Source organism: Sus scrofa, chromosome 14 (genome assembly GCF_000003025.6).
Source record: "Sus scrofa isolate TJ Tabasco breed Duroc chromosome 14, Sscrofa11.1, whole genome shotgun sequence".
Taxonomy (NCBI): Eukaryota; Metazoa; Chordata; class Mammalia; order Artiodactyla; family Suidae; genus Sus; species Sus scrofa.
In genome coordinates, this window is record NC_010456.5 from 95972896 (window position 1) to 95986669 (window position 13774).

The window sequence follows — 13774 nt, forward strand, 5'->3', positions numbered from 1 at the left end:
CATTCTTTTCATTGAATTTTATCTAAAATAAAGAGGAACACATATGGGAATGAAGAACTGCTGAACCGATTAACCAAATTTAAAGCAAAAGCATTTGTGCTATTTTCTAAATCTTTGTTTTTTCCTCTTTGGAGACATAACAGAAGTGAACTTGTCTGTTTTGGAGGAAATTACTTACTTTGACTAATGAGATATGAGCTTAAAGAATTAAGTGCAAGTCACCATTTCCTGTCCCACTGCTGCAGTGATTGGAGGGAAACATGTTGAGGTGAAAAGTCCATTATCCCAAAATGAAACATTAACAGAGCCCCCTTGCTGACATGTATTAATGCAGACATGTTGAGTGGGTAAGAAAAAAAAAAAAATCTTATGTTAACCTATTAATTTGAGGGTTTTATTCTCAAATCCTTCCTTGATTGATATATTTAGACAAAAATAATTCAGTAAATATCATTAACATCTGCTATACAGTGAACTAGAGGAAGTTGTACTATGGTCATCACGATTATCATAAAATACTATTTTTTTGTTCCTTCATGGTAGTACAAAGTAAGACTATCTGTAATACTTTGATCTAGTTATATTGTTAAAAGAAAGGGAAAGAAAAAAATCTTAGCAGAGAAAGATAAGAATTTGCCATCATGTGTTCTGTGGAAATTTTCATTTGGTGAAGTTTATCTTCTTCGGAAAATGCAGTTATAATAGGTTGAGTCATTACATATATGGGGAAAAGAGGGGGACTACAGGATGAGGGCATGTAGATAGGAGATAATCACATATCAAAGTGCTATCAGCAGCAAATAATAGAAAACTGAATTTAAAGAGGCTTAGCCAACAATGCCATGTATTACCTCTCATATCCGGTTGTTCAGAGAAGGGGGTGTAGCAGGATTTGTTAAGCAACTCAGAGACAACACAGATCCAGGTTCTTTCCATTTTGTCCTCTTCCATCTTCAGCATTTTGTTAGCTTTGAGATTAATTCCATCAGTAGTTCCAAAATGGCTGCTGAAAGTTCCAGGTATAATATCCTTACAGAAGCATCTATAAGCAGAAAAAGGAACATTTTTTCCTGTCTCTCTTTACAACTAAGAAAAATTACTCAGATTATCTAGAATTAGATCTCGTTTACATTTCTAAAACAATCACTGGTAATGAGAGTGGAATTTCCATGGTTAGATTAGATTTATCGAAACTCACCCCATTTATGGCCATAGCCTCCCCTCCAGCACAAAGCCACCAGTTACCTGAACTCATTTGGAACTGAGTCCAAAATGAGGTTACTTATTGGTAAGCAACCTACCATATCTTTTATAAATATGCCTAAAATTGATGTGTCTCTACAGTTATTGAGTCTCGGAAAGTTAACAACCCTTTAACAACATATCGAGTTGTGTTTTCCAGTGTAAATGGCAACCATTAACTAAGGTTTTCCCCATAATTAACTTAGACATTTAGATTAAAGCCATTTTTACACTCCCTGGCATAGTTGAGATTCCCACTCATAGATGTAAATAATGTTTAAATAAGCAAAAATTTAGGGAAAATGTCAAGTGCCTGCTTTTAATTTTAAATATCCTTCATGGTACATTTGCTATATTTACATTTTAAAATGTTACTTTTTAAATGATCGTATCCAAGAAATACCTCAAAAGCCAAGGAGCACAGCATAAATCATTAAAAAATATCTATCAACTTTGTACTCTTGAGTGTGTATGTGTGTACCAGAAAGAGAGGAGGTCAAAGAAGGGAGAGAAAGATGGAGATCAAGAGATTGCAGCTCTAGATATTGAAGGTTATTTTGCCCATGTTCCCCTGAATAAACCTGAAATGAGGATTTGAGTCAGCTGTTTTCTAATTAAATCTCAGTTCCTAAGTAACTCTCCTTTTATCAGTTGAGGGTGTGTACACACACACACACGTATTTTCTCTCTCTCTTTCTTTTTCTTTCTTACCTTCTTCTTTCCCCTTCTTCTCCTTCCACTTCCCTTTTGCTTTGTCTTTCCCCCTCCGCCTTCTCCACCCCTCTTCTCTCCTCCCTCCTCCTCCTTCTCCTCTTCCTCCTTCTCCTTTTTTTCTGAAATAATCTAACATAGATCCAAAACAAGTATTTCATCTGGTGTCCACAATCACATGCACAACCACCACCACATAAAATAATCAACTAAAACATTTCTAATGCTAAAAGTAAAACTAATTTGTTGTAGTTATTGAGAGACTATTTTATCACTTTTAATAATAGTACCCAGGAAATGTTTCTTGTTACATTTTTTCATATATTATTAGGGTTATCCATCAACAGTCCTGGAAAACTTCTAAATCAAAGTCCAGATACCTGAAAATCTTTCCAGTTACCGTATTATCTTTTCAACATTTTTTTAAATCATCAATGGATTCAAATGTTGCAATTTGTGATATCTATATAATATCCCTTTTTTACATTGATTGTCATTCTGTATTCTCAGTATTTTCAAGTATTAGATATTACTATTAACTTAAAACACTGTGCACTGTGTTTTTGTGAAAAAGAAGGTGTTGTAGGTTGGTTTTTGTTTGTTTGTTTTGTTTTTGTTCTCCCAAGCCTCAAAATTGTTGCCCATTAGATAAATCTCCTATCTTGACAGAGATTGAGTTTCTTTTTGGTAGCATGCAGATCCTAAGAGCAATCTCTAAAGTGCTGGAAGGCTTTAAGCAGCACTCACTGTAAGATAGTGTAGTCACACCTCAAGAGAATATAATTTATAAGACCTGTCTCTTATCCTTAAAAAGACATCACTCTTGTGTTTTAGTGTCATTTCGAAGATTGATAAAATAGTCTCAGAATGACAAGTTTTCCGAAGTAAGAATATTAAATCTGAAGCTTATACTCACTTTCTATTTTCAGATAATAAGTGTGTTGTCTGTAACTTTCAAGGAGACTAAACTGCAATATCAGATTCTCTAATTCATCTAATGTTTAAATGATGTCAAATGTGTATCTTTACCCATTTGCAGACATCCAACGACACCTTTGAAATTCCCCTCATGTTGACTGGAAATATAGTGTTAAGAAAGAGACTCAACTATGAAGATAAGACTCGCTACTTTGTCATCATCCAAGCGAATGTGAGTGCTCAATTTTTCTTACTTTCCTCCTTTGAATTTGAATTTATGAAGCAAAGAACTCATCCAGTGTAATTTGCAGCCTCAACAGGGTAACCCTCCCTCAGGGTAATTTGTATATAATTTTCTTCTAGATGGGGAATGGGATGGAATGGCATGGGAAGATTATTTCCACTCACTGTGTTTGTCTTTTCTCTCATATACACTCTTTCATAATTTGTTTCTATATCATACTGAACTGTTTCTCAAAGCATGATGCACTGAACAACTGCAGTAGAATCACCTTGCGAGTGTATTAAAAATGCAGATTCTTGGACCCAGACCCAACTTCAGACCCTCTGAATAAAAATTTCAGAAGGTAGAAGTGGAATTACCTGTATTTTTGCTTCCCAGGGCACTCCATAGTACACTAAAGGCAGAGAACTGTTGAATCATTTACTAAATCATTTATAGCATTTATCATTGAGTAGCTGCTCACTACATATAAGCTGTTATGCACATAACTCTCATATGTACACAGCAGTAACAGAAAACCTGAAAAACGATTGTTTGCATAGATTTTATTTTCATAACATCCTTAGATTTATGTGGTTCAAGGGTTATTTTGGCAGTTATCACCAAGGACTCAGTTTCCTTCTATCTTTAATCTCTGTCCTTCTCTGAAATTTTGTTGTTTTTCCAATGCCTTATCTGCAGTGAATGACAGAGCCATAAGCATCACAACTGTAATTCAAATCTAAGTGTAAGGGTGGTAAATCTAGGACTTTTTATGTTTGTTGATTCTGTCTCCTTTTATCTGGGAGGAGGCTCTTTCCCAGAGTCCTTTCCCACACAGCATCCCCTTACAGAACAGGAGAACATGAGTCAGCATAGCAGACAGGAAAGTTAAGGGAGTCTGTAGGTGGTAAATGGGAAAGAGACAATCACCTCTGGATGACAAGCAAGTATGGTGTATCTCTTGGGGCTGAGCACATCAATGACAAAAAAAAAAAAGAAGAAAGAAAGAATTTGCTAGGAAAGAGAACAGGGCTAGCTAAGAGGGCAGGCAACAGATACTATCTAACATTGAAAAAGTCCCACAGTGGTAGCAAGACCATCTTCTCAAAAGGTGGTTAGACTCTGAAGCCTGAAACCAACCTATACTTTTATAATCCTTAAGCATTATAATCTTATTTTTATAGCAGAACAAAAAGACAAGAGGGAGTGGCAAAAGGAAACTATGCTCCATCAGCTATTCTAAACAAGCGTATGTGCAATAAGATATCACTTAGAGGCCATGTTTTATCTGTCTTAGATATATTTCAGGAAAAAGGTAATTTATGTGTACATATATACATATATATGTACAGGTAGATATCGATAGAAACCTAATTTTTTTTTTTTTTTTTTGGCTATTTCTTTGGGCCGCTCCCACGGCATATGGAGGTTCCCAGGCTAGGGGTCGAATCGGAGCTGTAGCCACCAGCCTACGCCAGAGCCACAGCAACGCGGGATCCAAGCCGCGTCTGCAACCTACACCACAGCTCACAGCAACACCGGATCATTAACCCACTGAGCAAGGGCAGGGATTGAACCCACAACCTCATGGTTCCTAGTCGGATTTGTTAATTACTGCGCCACAATGGGAACTCCAGAAACCTAAATTTTGATGCCAAATTTCTGAACTTCCATTCTTGTTTTGTTTCTTTTTTCCCAATTCAATGTGGATTGTCTTGGTGTTCAGTAATAGAGACTAGTAGAGATGGAGGATATAGGAAAAAATAAAGTCTGTTGTGCAGGGCCGCTCAGAATTTCTCAAAAACACTGAAATCTTTTTTTTTTTTTTCCATGTAAGTGAAAATGTGGAGAAAAGATACAATTTTCCTTTCTAACTCAGAATCTCTAATGAAAATAACAGAAATGTCAGATTGCTAGAGAATGTTTCTGAAAGCTAATTTTATTGTGTTATTTACAATGAATTTTTTTTAAATGAAACGCAAAAAAAAGTCCAAATTGCTTTCTAGTTTAAAGTATTTATAAAGACATCTGGAACAATTTGAATCCAGTTTGCTAGACTATTTGTAACTGGGGAAAGTGATAAGATTTAGCACCCCAAGGATAACGTTATGAAATAGAAAGGTATACATGAATCCCTGAAAGGAAGGAATGGAGTTGGTGAGAAATTGAAAGAAATTTGAATTTATGTGTAAAATAGTAATTTTTATACAAATTTAAATTATCCAGTGCAAAATGGAATGCTAAATGTAGGAAATTATAAGATTTTTATGTTTTTAAATATTTTCAGATTATATCTTTTTAAAAGTTGTATAATATACCAAAATTAGGATGTATCATGATATATTCAACTATATATGGGGGGGGGTTGTTCTTTGTTGTTCTTTTGACATGGAATTGGTAGCTACTTTCATTACCCTCATGAGAGGCAGTGAGCACAGTGTAGTGGTAAAAGCATGAGTTCTAAAACCATATTACCTGGATTCAAATCCCAGTTCTGCCATTTCCTTGCTGTGTGACTTTGGGCACACTCTGTCTTTCAGTTTCCTAAGCAAAAAATGGGACTATTAAGAAACACACCACATAGGGTTCTTGTGAGGATTAGCGAGTTAGTAAGCAAAAATATGCTTATCATTACAGTATTACGTAAACCACTTAAGTACAAGGACTTTACTGTGTAATAATAGAATAATTAAAAGATGAACTACTATGAGAAAAATTGTATATATGCATGGCTATATGTATGTGCATGTATATGTATGTATATACATACATTTATACGTACATATACTTTTCATCTTAGTGAGCAATGTCATGTTATCTTCCAAAGTGTTACAACACATCACATCCTCAAAATTTATAAAGAGGACGGTCCGTTGCTCCTACATTTTAGATATATAACTTACTTAAGAGAGTAGGTTATTGGAGCTGGAAAGCTGGCTCATGCTTGCTTGAGGGCTGATTGTGGGCATCTCTTCCCAACCTTGACCTCATTTGTAGACATGGTGGAAGATATTGACAGTATGGAAAAGTGACAAATGCTACAAGTCAGGACTTCTTATCTCAGCTGGTTGTTAAACATTGATGGCTTCATATGTATCAATATCTATTAAATTTATATCCTTATATTTATATGCAATAATGATGTCTATACATCTAAAATGTCTTTCTAATTATTCTTTTATATTCTTCTTTGTTTGTTTATCATTTTATTGATGGGATGTAAACCACAGTGCAATGTAAGCCATGTACATTAAAAACTTATTCTCTTGGAGTCATAAGGAGAGCTGAAATATGAACAATCAATTTGGACTTTAAAGTAGATGGTTTCTAAGATGCCAGAGGTCTGATAATTACCGAATGTTACTCAGCTTTGGCCTGGCTTTGCTTAGAGTACAAAGATTTGATTGATTTGCAAAATGAATTATTCAAACTTCATGTAGTTGAGAGGTTTCTTCCTATCTATATGAATATGTTATTATTCTTTTTTTTTTTTTTTTTTTTTTTTTTTGTCTTTTGAACTTTTAGGGCCTCACCCATGGCATATGGAGGTTCCCAGGCTAGAGGTCTAATCAGAGCTGTAGCCGCCAGCCTGCACCAGAGCCACAGCAACACCAGATCCGAGCCATGTCTGTGACCTACACCACAACTCACGGCAATGCCAGATCCTTAACCCACTGAGCAGGGGCAGGGATCAAACCCACAACCTCATGGTCCTAATCGGATTCGTTTCCACTGAGCCACAACAGGAACTCCTGCGTTATTATTCTTAATAAATTAGAAGAGTTGATCCACAGAAAACATCATGTATTTTATAAAATTTTTGCAACTTATTATCCACATTGTTTATTTTAAATATGAATGTCCAAAAGAGAATGATAGATTCTGGAAAAGAGCAGAAAAATCTAGAAAAGAAAGTTCAGAGTAGTTAAGGGTTTCAGAGAGGTTAAGTACAAAAGAGAAGGGTTTCCTTTTGTTGAGATTTCTGATATATTCTCTTACCATAAACTCCAATATTGATGTTATCATAAATCATTAAAAAAATCAAATCCATCTCTATACATAGATATCTTCAAAGCTAATTCCCTTTTATATTTTGATTATTCTGAGGAAAATACTAAGGGCTCTTATGTATTCAAGAGCCCTTAAATAATTGTCAGAAAGAAAGGTTTCCATTTAGTTAAGGATTATAGCAAGACTAATTTTTGAATTATCCTATCAGTAGCAGTGTTATTCTGCATTTTCCCAAGTATCAAAAATCTAGAGAAGAGACATTTCCTGTCCTTCATAAAAACATACTGTATTTTAAAAATATATATTAGGATAAAATAATATTATTTCTTTCTTAGCTATGTCTTTTCTCTTTATGGCTGTCAATATCAGAAAAAGTCTAAACTCAAGCGATAACTGTTTTACTTCTTCCCTTTCAGGGTCTCTTGACCTAAAATAAATAGACTGCCAATTATTTCCCCAGCAAAAATGGGTTTATTTGGGATAAGAAGAGAATTGCAATTTGGAGTCTACAACTATCATGAGTCATGTGCAAGTTCCCCAAAGCAAGGGATGAAGAGATTTTATAGAGGGGGAAATAAATTAGGAGGGCTATAATAAACAGAGTTCATTTTCATTGGCTCAACTGTTGACTTGAAAGAAGTCTTTCTTCTTTCTTTTGGGCTCTGCTATCCTTGTGGTGTGTGAGAGCACCCCCATCTGGTCTCCTGACTTTAGTTGAGGTTTCTGTTTGTTTATTTATTTATCCATTTATTCATTTATCCATTTATTTTACATTTTTTTAGGTGTCCAAGAGTCAAGATTTCTGTTTAAACAGCTTTTTACAACCCTTGGTTTCAGGAAGGAGCTTTACTGGGTGTAGTGTCTCACATTGAAGCGAAGCACGCAGATTGGGAACTTATGGAGGTTACATTCAAATAACAGGAGGGATAGGAGGGAGTACTCTCAGGCACTTTTTATCTAAAGTCCATCTTTTATCAAGATCATAGACATTGGAGATCATCTCAGGTGATATGTCATCATCAAAGGTTGGTGACAAACTTCCAACAAGCCTGTTCATATATCTTGGGAAAGCTGTTTCACTGGATATTGTCTGATAAATTCTGGGAGATCTTTACTTTTAGATCCCAAGATGATGTTCAGGTCTATTCAGTATCCCAGGCTTTTTTTAGGTGTCCAAGTGTCTATTCCCTGGGATTTTTTTTTTTTTTTTTTTTTTTTTGTCTTTTTAGCTATTTCTTGGGCCGCTCCCGTGGCATATGGAGGTTCCCAGGCTAGGGGTCCAATCGGAGCTGTAGCCACCGGCCTACACCAGAGCCACAGCAACATGGGATCCGAGCCGCGTCTGCAACCTACACCACAGCTGACAGCAACGCCAGATCGTTAACCTACTGAGCAAGGGCAGGGACCGAACCCGCAACCTCATGGTTCCTAGTCGGATTCGTTAACCACTGCGCCATGATGGGAACTCCTATTCCCTGGGATTTGAGAGCACAGTATTGGTTAACAGTACCTGATCTAGTGAGTCTGAAGAGAGTTCTTCAGGAGGTATGCTTCCCTATAGAATAAATCTCCAGCTTACAAGGTGTGTTGCTTAAGGTATGCATTTCTGAAAGCACACTGTGAAAAGATTTCCCTACCAAAGCACGGTTTTTTTTTGGTTTTGTTTTGTTTTGTTTTTTGTTTGTTTCTTTTTTGGCCACACATGTGGCATGTGGGAGTTCCTGGGCCAGAGGTCAAATCCTAGCCGAAGCTGCACCTACTCTACAAAGGTGGCAACATTGGATCTTTAACCCACTGCGTGGCCAAGGATCAAACTGGTGCCAGAAAGTTGATCATTAACCCACTGCACCACAATGGGAACTTCCAAAACATGGTTATTTTTAATAGAAGTAGTTGCCCTGTTGAAATACTGAGAATCTCCTTTTGTCAATTGTGTGTCAAAAAGGCAATGAGCCTCTTGTGAATTTCCCAAATTTTATGAGTTTCAAAAAGGATGGATCCAAGTTTAGATAGACTAACAGCAATGCTTTTGGCCAAGGCATTTGGAGGGTCTTTACAAATTTGGCCAATTGATTCTCAGTAGTGCCATTAATGTGTTTGGCAAAGCCAGAGGACAGAGGATTGAAAGTAGCAAGCACAGTGAAAGTGTTATAAAACTGGCCAAAAAGTACAGACTTGTTGAAATAGCTCACCATTGAAATTGGCTCCTCGATCACTATAATGTTCAAGAGGAGTTACCCAGGTAGGGGAAATCTCTTCAAAAAAGACTTTAGCTACAAGAAGAGGCAATAGCTTGTGTGCAAGGGAAGGCATCAGTCCAGTGTGAGAACATACAGACCATGACTCAAACACATTTATATCCATGACACTGGGGAACGGAACCTTGAATGGTCCATTAGGCAGTTTAAAAAGTCTGGGAGTGGTATGGGCAGTCTTCCTTGGGTTGCATTTTGGACAAGTGGGACCCGTGAGGTAGGTATTCTTACAGCCTTATTAATGTTTCCACAACAGTATGTTGATTCATGGATGTTCTCATTTTTTCAGTAGACCAATGCGTATACAGTGGTGAGGAGTGGGAATTTGAGTTAGGACTGAATTGTTATTTGGACCATACTAAGAGATTTCTCTTTTTATCAAATAAACAAAAATGTTGAATTTCCAATTTGATTTTTCCTTTTCTGAGGCCAATGATTAGCTTGTCTAGCCACTTTTTCTAAGTTTCTATTAGGGGAAATATTCCTTTAGACCATGAGAGGGGGTTAGCTGCTGTTAGTTCCTTTAAAGGCTACATTTCTTGTGGAAATATCTGCAAGGTGATTTCCCTTAGCTTCCAGAGAGTCAAGTTTAGGATGTGCCAGCATCTTAATCATAGCTAAAGCTGTAGGTCAAAGTATCACACCCAACAACTCCTGAATGTAAGGGTCATTTTAAATTTCATTTCCATTGGAAGTAAATAAGCCACATTGCTTCCACAACATTCCAAAATCATGAGCTACATTACAAAAATATCTACTATTAGTGTAAACTTTGGCAATGTGGCTTTGACTAAAGTACAAACCCATATACAAGTGTATAATTAATCCCGTTTGGCCAAAGTAGACATAGATAAAGATGCTGTCTCCACATCAGAAGGAGTTGCAATGGCATATGTAGCATGATATTTGCCATTGTCACCTTTTAAATAAGAACAGTCAGTGAACCATGAGAAGTCATCATTACCTAAAGGTATTTCCTGCTGATCATAATGAGGAGTCAGGAGGGTAATTCATCAACGTTAAGCAGTTGTGAGAGACTTCATCAGTGATGGGAGGGAAAAGAGTTACCTGGTTAAGGTTATTAAAATGTAAAAGAGTTTTGTGAGAAGCAATTAACAAAAGGACTTCATAAAAGATGAGGTGGCTAAGTAAAATGGTGAATGTGATGAGGTACAAAAATGGTTAAAGGCGATCCCTTTATGACTTTCTTGACAGCCTTAATCGAAATGGCTGTTGTTGTAATGGCTCTAAGGCAAAGAGGTATCCACGGGCCACAGGGTCCAGTTGTTGGTTCTAATACCCTGTGGATCCATGGTGCTCTCTGTGTCTTTGGATGTGTACCCCCAAAGACCTCCCTTTACTTTTCATATACAAAAAATAAAAGGGAATCTAATAATTGGGATGCCCAAGGGCAGGTGGGTTTGCTAAGCTCTCTTTAAGGCCTTAAATCTGTGTCATCTGGTTCTTCCCATAAAATTGGTTCATTGTGATTTTTTAGTAAAACATAATAGCCAATAGAAAAAAAATTGGAATCCAAGTTTGGCAATAACCAACTAGCCTGAGAAAACTTCACAGTTGGCACTTAGTTTGGGGTTAAAAGTAACTTAGGACATTGTATTGACTATCTCCATCTATGTGTAGCCCTTGTTCAGATATCAGATTCCTTGGGGTTGAACAAACTATTTTTTTTTTTTTTTCTTGGCAACCTTATGTCTCTTTAAGGCTAAAAGCTTTAGCAAGTACATGCTATCTTTCTATGAGAAGGTTCAAGAAGGAGAGCAGGGATGTAGATCATCCACATATAGCCACAAAATAGAACCCCTAGGGAACATTATAGCTAGCCTTCAGGATTTGTGAGAAATAAGGGCTCTCATTATTGTCCAGGTGAATTGGGTTTTTTGGTTTGTTTTCCCCAGGTGAAGATAAACAGTATTGGCTAGCTTCCTCAGCTAGAGTACTAAAGAATACAGTGCATAAGTCAGTGATTTGCCTCTGGTGGAAACATGCTAGTAAATATGGGTATTAGGCCCAATGAGGTGTTGGGAGATAAAAATGAGGTTTATTACTTGGATGTCCTAGACAAACCTCCACCCTACACACTTAGGTTTTCTTACTGGTAAAATAGCAGTGGTCTGCAGCTAGTACAAGGGATAATAAGGCCTTGAGCCCTGTAATCTTCTACTATGGGCTTTATGCCCTAAAGGTTTTGTTTTATTTTGTTTTGTTTTGTTTTCACTTATAGGATATTGATTAATTATGAGATGAGGTTGTGAGGGATCTATTTGAGTCCTAGTGGGTGGTGCATTATGAATTTTTCCGATATCAGTTGGGAGGAGGGAGGTAGATTCAGCAGGGACACATGATCAGTGTTTCCTGAATCAACTCTAGTACTGTCAGAGACAGAACAAATTAAAAAATGACAAAGGTTATGTAACTTACTTTGTTGGCTGCTTTGATGACTACTGTTTCCTTCTAGAATTATTTCCATGTTTTAGAAGAAATAAATTCTGGAGTAAAATATCTCTAAAAAGTCTCAGCAGGAGAAATGAAAAAGGGCAGAGCAACTAAGGAGAAAAGGTGTATATTTCTTAAAAAGCCTAAATAGAAGGAAATAGGGTTCAGAGACAGAAACCATTTGAGGTTCATCTGAGGTTCCCACTGTCCAAACTATCTAGTACTTCAAGACAAGGGCTGCTTTATTATAATGGGGTTGATCATCCAGAATGTGGCTGTGGTGTCTCTGAAGACTAAAAGACACCCACCTCCTATCTGGAGGAATATTTCTTCAAGCTAATTTAGGAATTTGGAAAAGCCTCTGAAGTTCCTCAGAGCCACATCACTGATAATTAGGGGGATGTTGGAAAGGCCTGTTAGAAAGCTGAAGGTGCCCAAAGTGCTTAAATTTGTAACAATCTAGCTTCCAATGTCCTGGTTCTTTGCAATAAAAGCAGAGAATAGGGGAGTTTTGGTTTCATTTAGGATTATTTGCTAGAATGGAAGATTAAGAATTTTGGTGGTCTTCCTTTTAGGTGACTCATCTAGAGTGCAAGACAGATGATTTGCCAGATTAACTAACTCTGGAGGGGACACAGTTCCCCATTTCACGCTAGGCCTTTTTACTAGAAGGGAAAGGTCCCAATTCAGCCCATTAATAACCATATAGTTAAAAGCTACCTGGATGGGTTCAACATCTAAAGGAATTAGACCAGAATTTTATTTAAAAACAATCTGAAGTTGATTGTAATAATCATGAAAAGGTTTATTTTATTTTTGTGGGCAAGCTTTAATTTCGTTCCAATCAACAGGGTTTCAAAAAGCACTAGGAATTACCCAAAGAAGTCACCTAGCAATTGCCCAAACCTGACCAGGACAATCTCCCAGTTGTAATCTTGGAAACCATTCAGAATTTTCCCAATTAGCTGTTTTCATCCTCACAGGGTGTTGAGAGCTCCCCCTTCTGGTCTCCTGACTCTAGTTAATTGAGGTTTCTTAATTTTTTGCAGTTCTTTGGCTGGCCTAAAAATTAAATTAACATAACACAGATTAATTAACAGGAGAAAAGCAGATCTAATAATGTGTATACAGAAATCTCATAAAAAATATGAGACTCAAATAAGTGACCAAAGCAGGCTGTGTTTTAGACAAGGAAACAATAAATTTGTGAAGAATATATAAGGCAAAGGGGCTTTGGGTTCTGGTTATCAAATTAGTGAATAATTAACATTTTTTTTTTTTACACAGTTTCTTGGCCCTAAATTTTTTTTTGTTTAATTTCTTGTTCTAATGATGCCTTCTACTCTCCTGGTACAGGAAGGGTTATTTTCTTTCTTTCTTCCTTCCTTCCTTTCTTTCTTTCACCTAAGAACAGTTGCTATTTTATTTTTATTTATTTTTATTTTTTAAATAACTCAATGAATTTTATTACATTTATAGGTGTATAACAATCATCACAACCAAATTTTATAGCATTTCTGTCCCAAACCCTCAGTACATGCCCCCCAACCTGTCTCATTTGGAAACCATAAGTTTTTCAAAGTGTGTGAGTCACTATCTGTTCTGCAAAGAAGTTTATTGTGTCCCTTTTTCAGATACCACATGTAGGTGATAACAGTTGATGTTGGTGTCTCATTGTCTGACTGACTTCACTTAGCACGGTAATTTCTACGTCCATCCATGACGCTGCAAAAGCCATTATTTCTTTCCTTTCAATGGCTGAGTAATATTCCACTGTGTATATGTAGCACATCTTCTTGATCCATTCCTCTGTCGATGGACATTAAGGTTGTTTCCATGTCTTGGCTATTGCAAATAGTGCTGCAGTGAACATTGGAGTAGATGTGTCTTTTCAAGTCACGGTTTTCTCTGGATAGATGCCCAGAAGTGAGATTGCTGAATCAAAGGGTAATTCTAT

At 36.7% G+C, this 13774-nt stretch overlaps 1 protein-coding gene across 1 annotated transcript in view; it reads left to right on the top strand.

Moving 5' to 3' along the window:
* PCDH15 (protocadherin related 15) overlaps positions 1-13774 on the top strand; it is an 857865-nt gene that overhangs the window by 442728 nt on the left and 401363 nt on the right. The window contains 1 exon segment of the mRNA XM_021073535.1: positions 2993-3103. Coding sequence (XP_020929194.1) covers positions 2993-3103 — 111 coding nt within the window.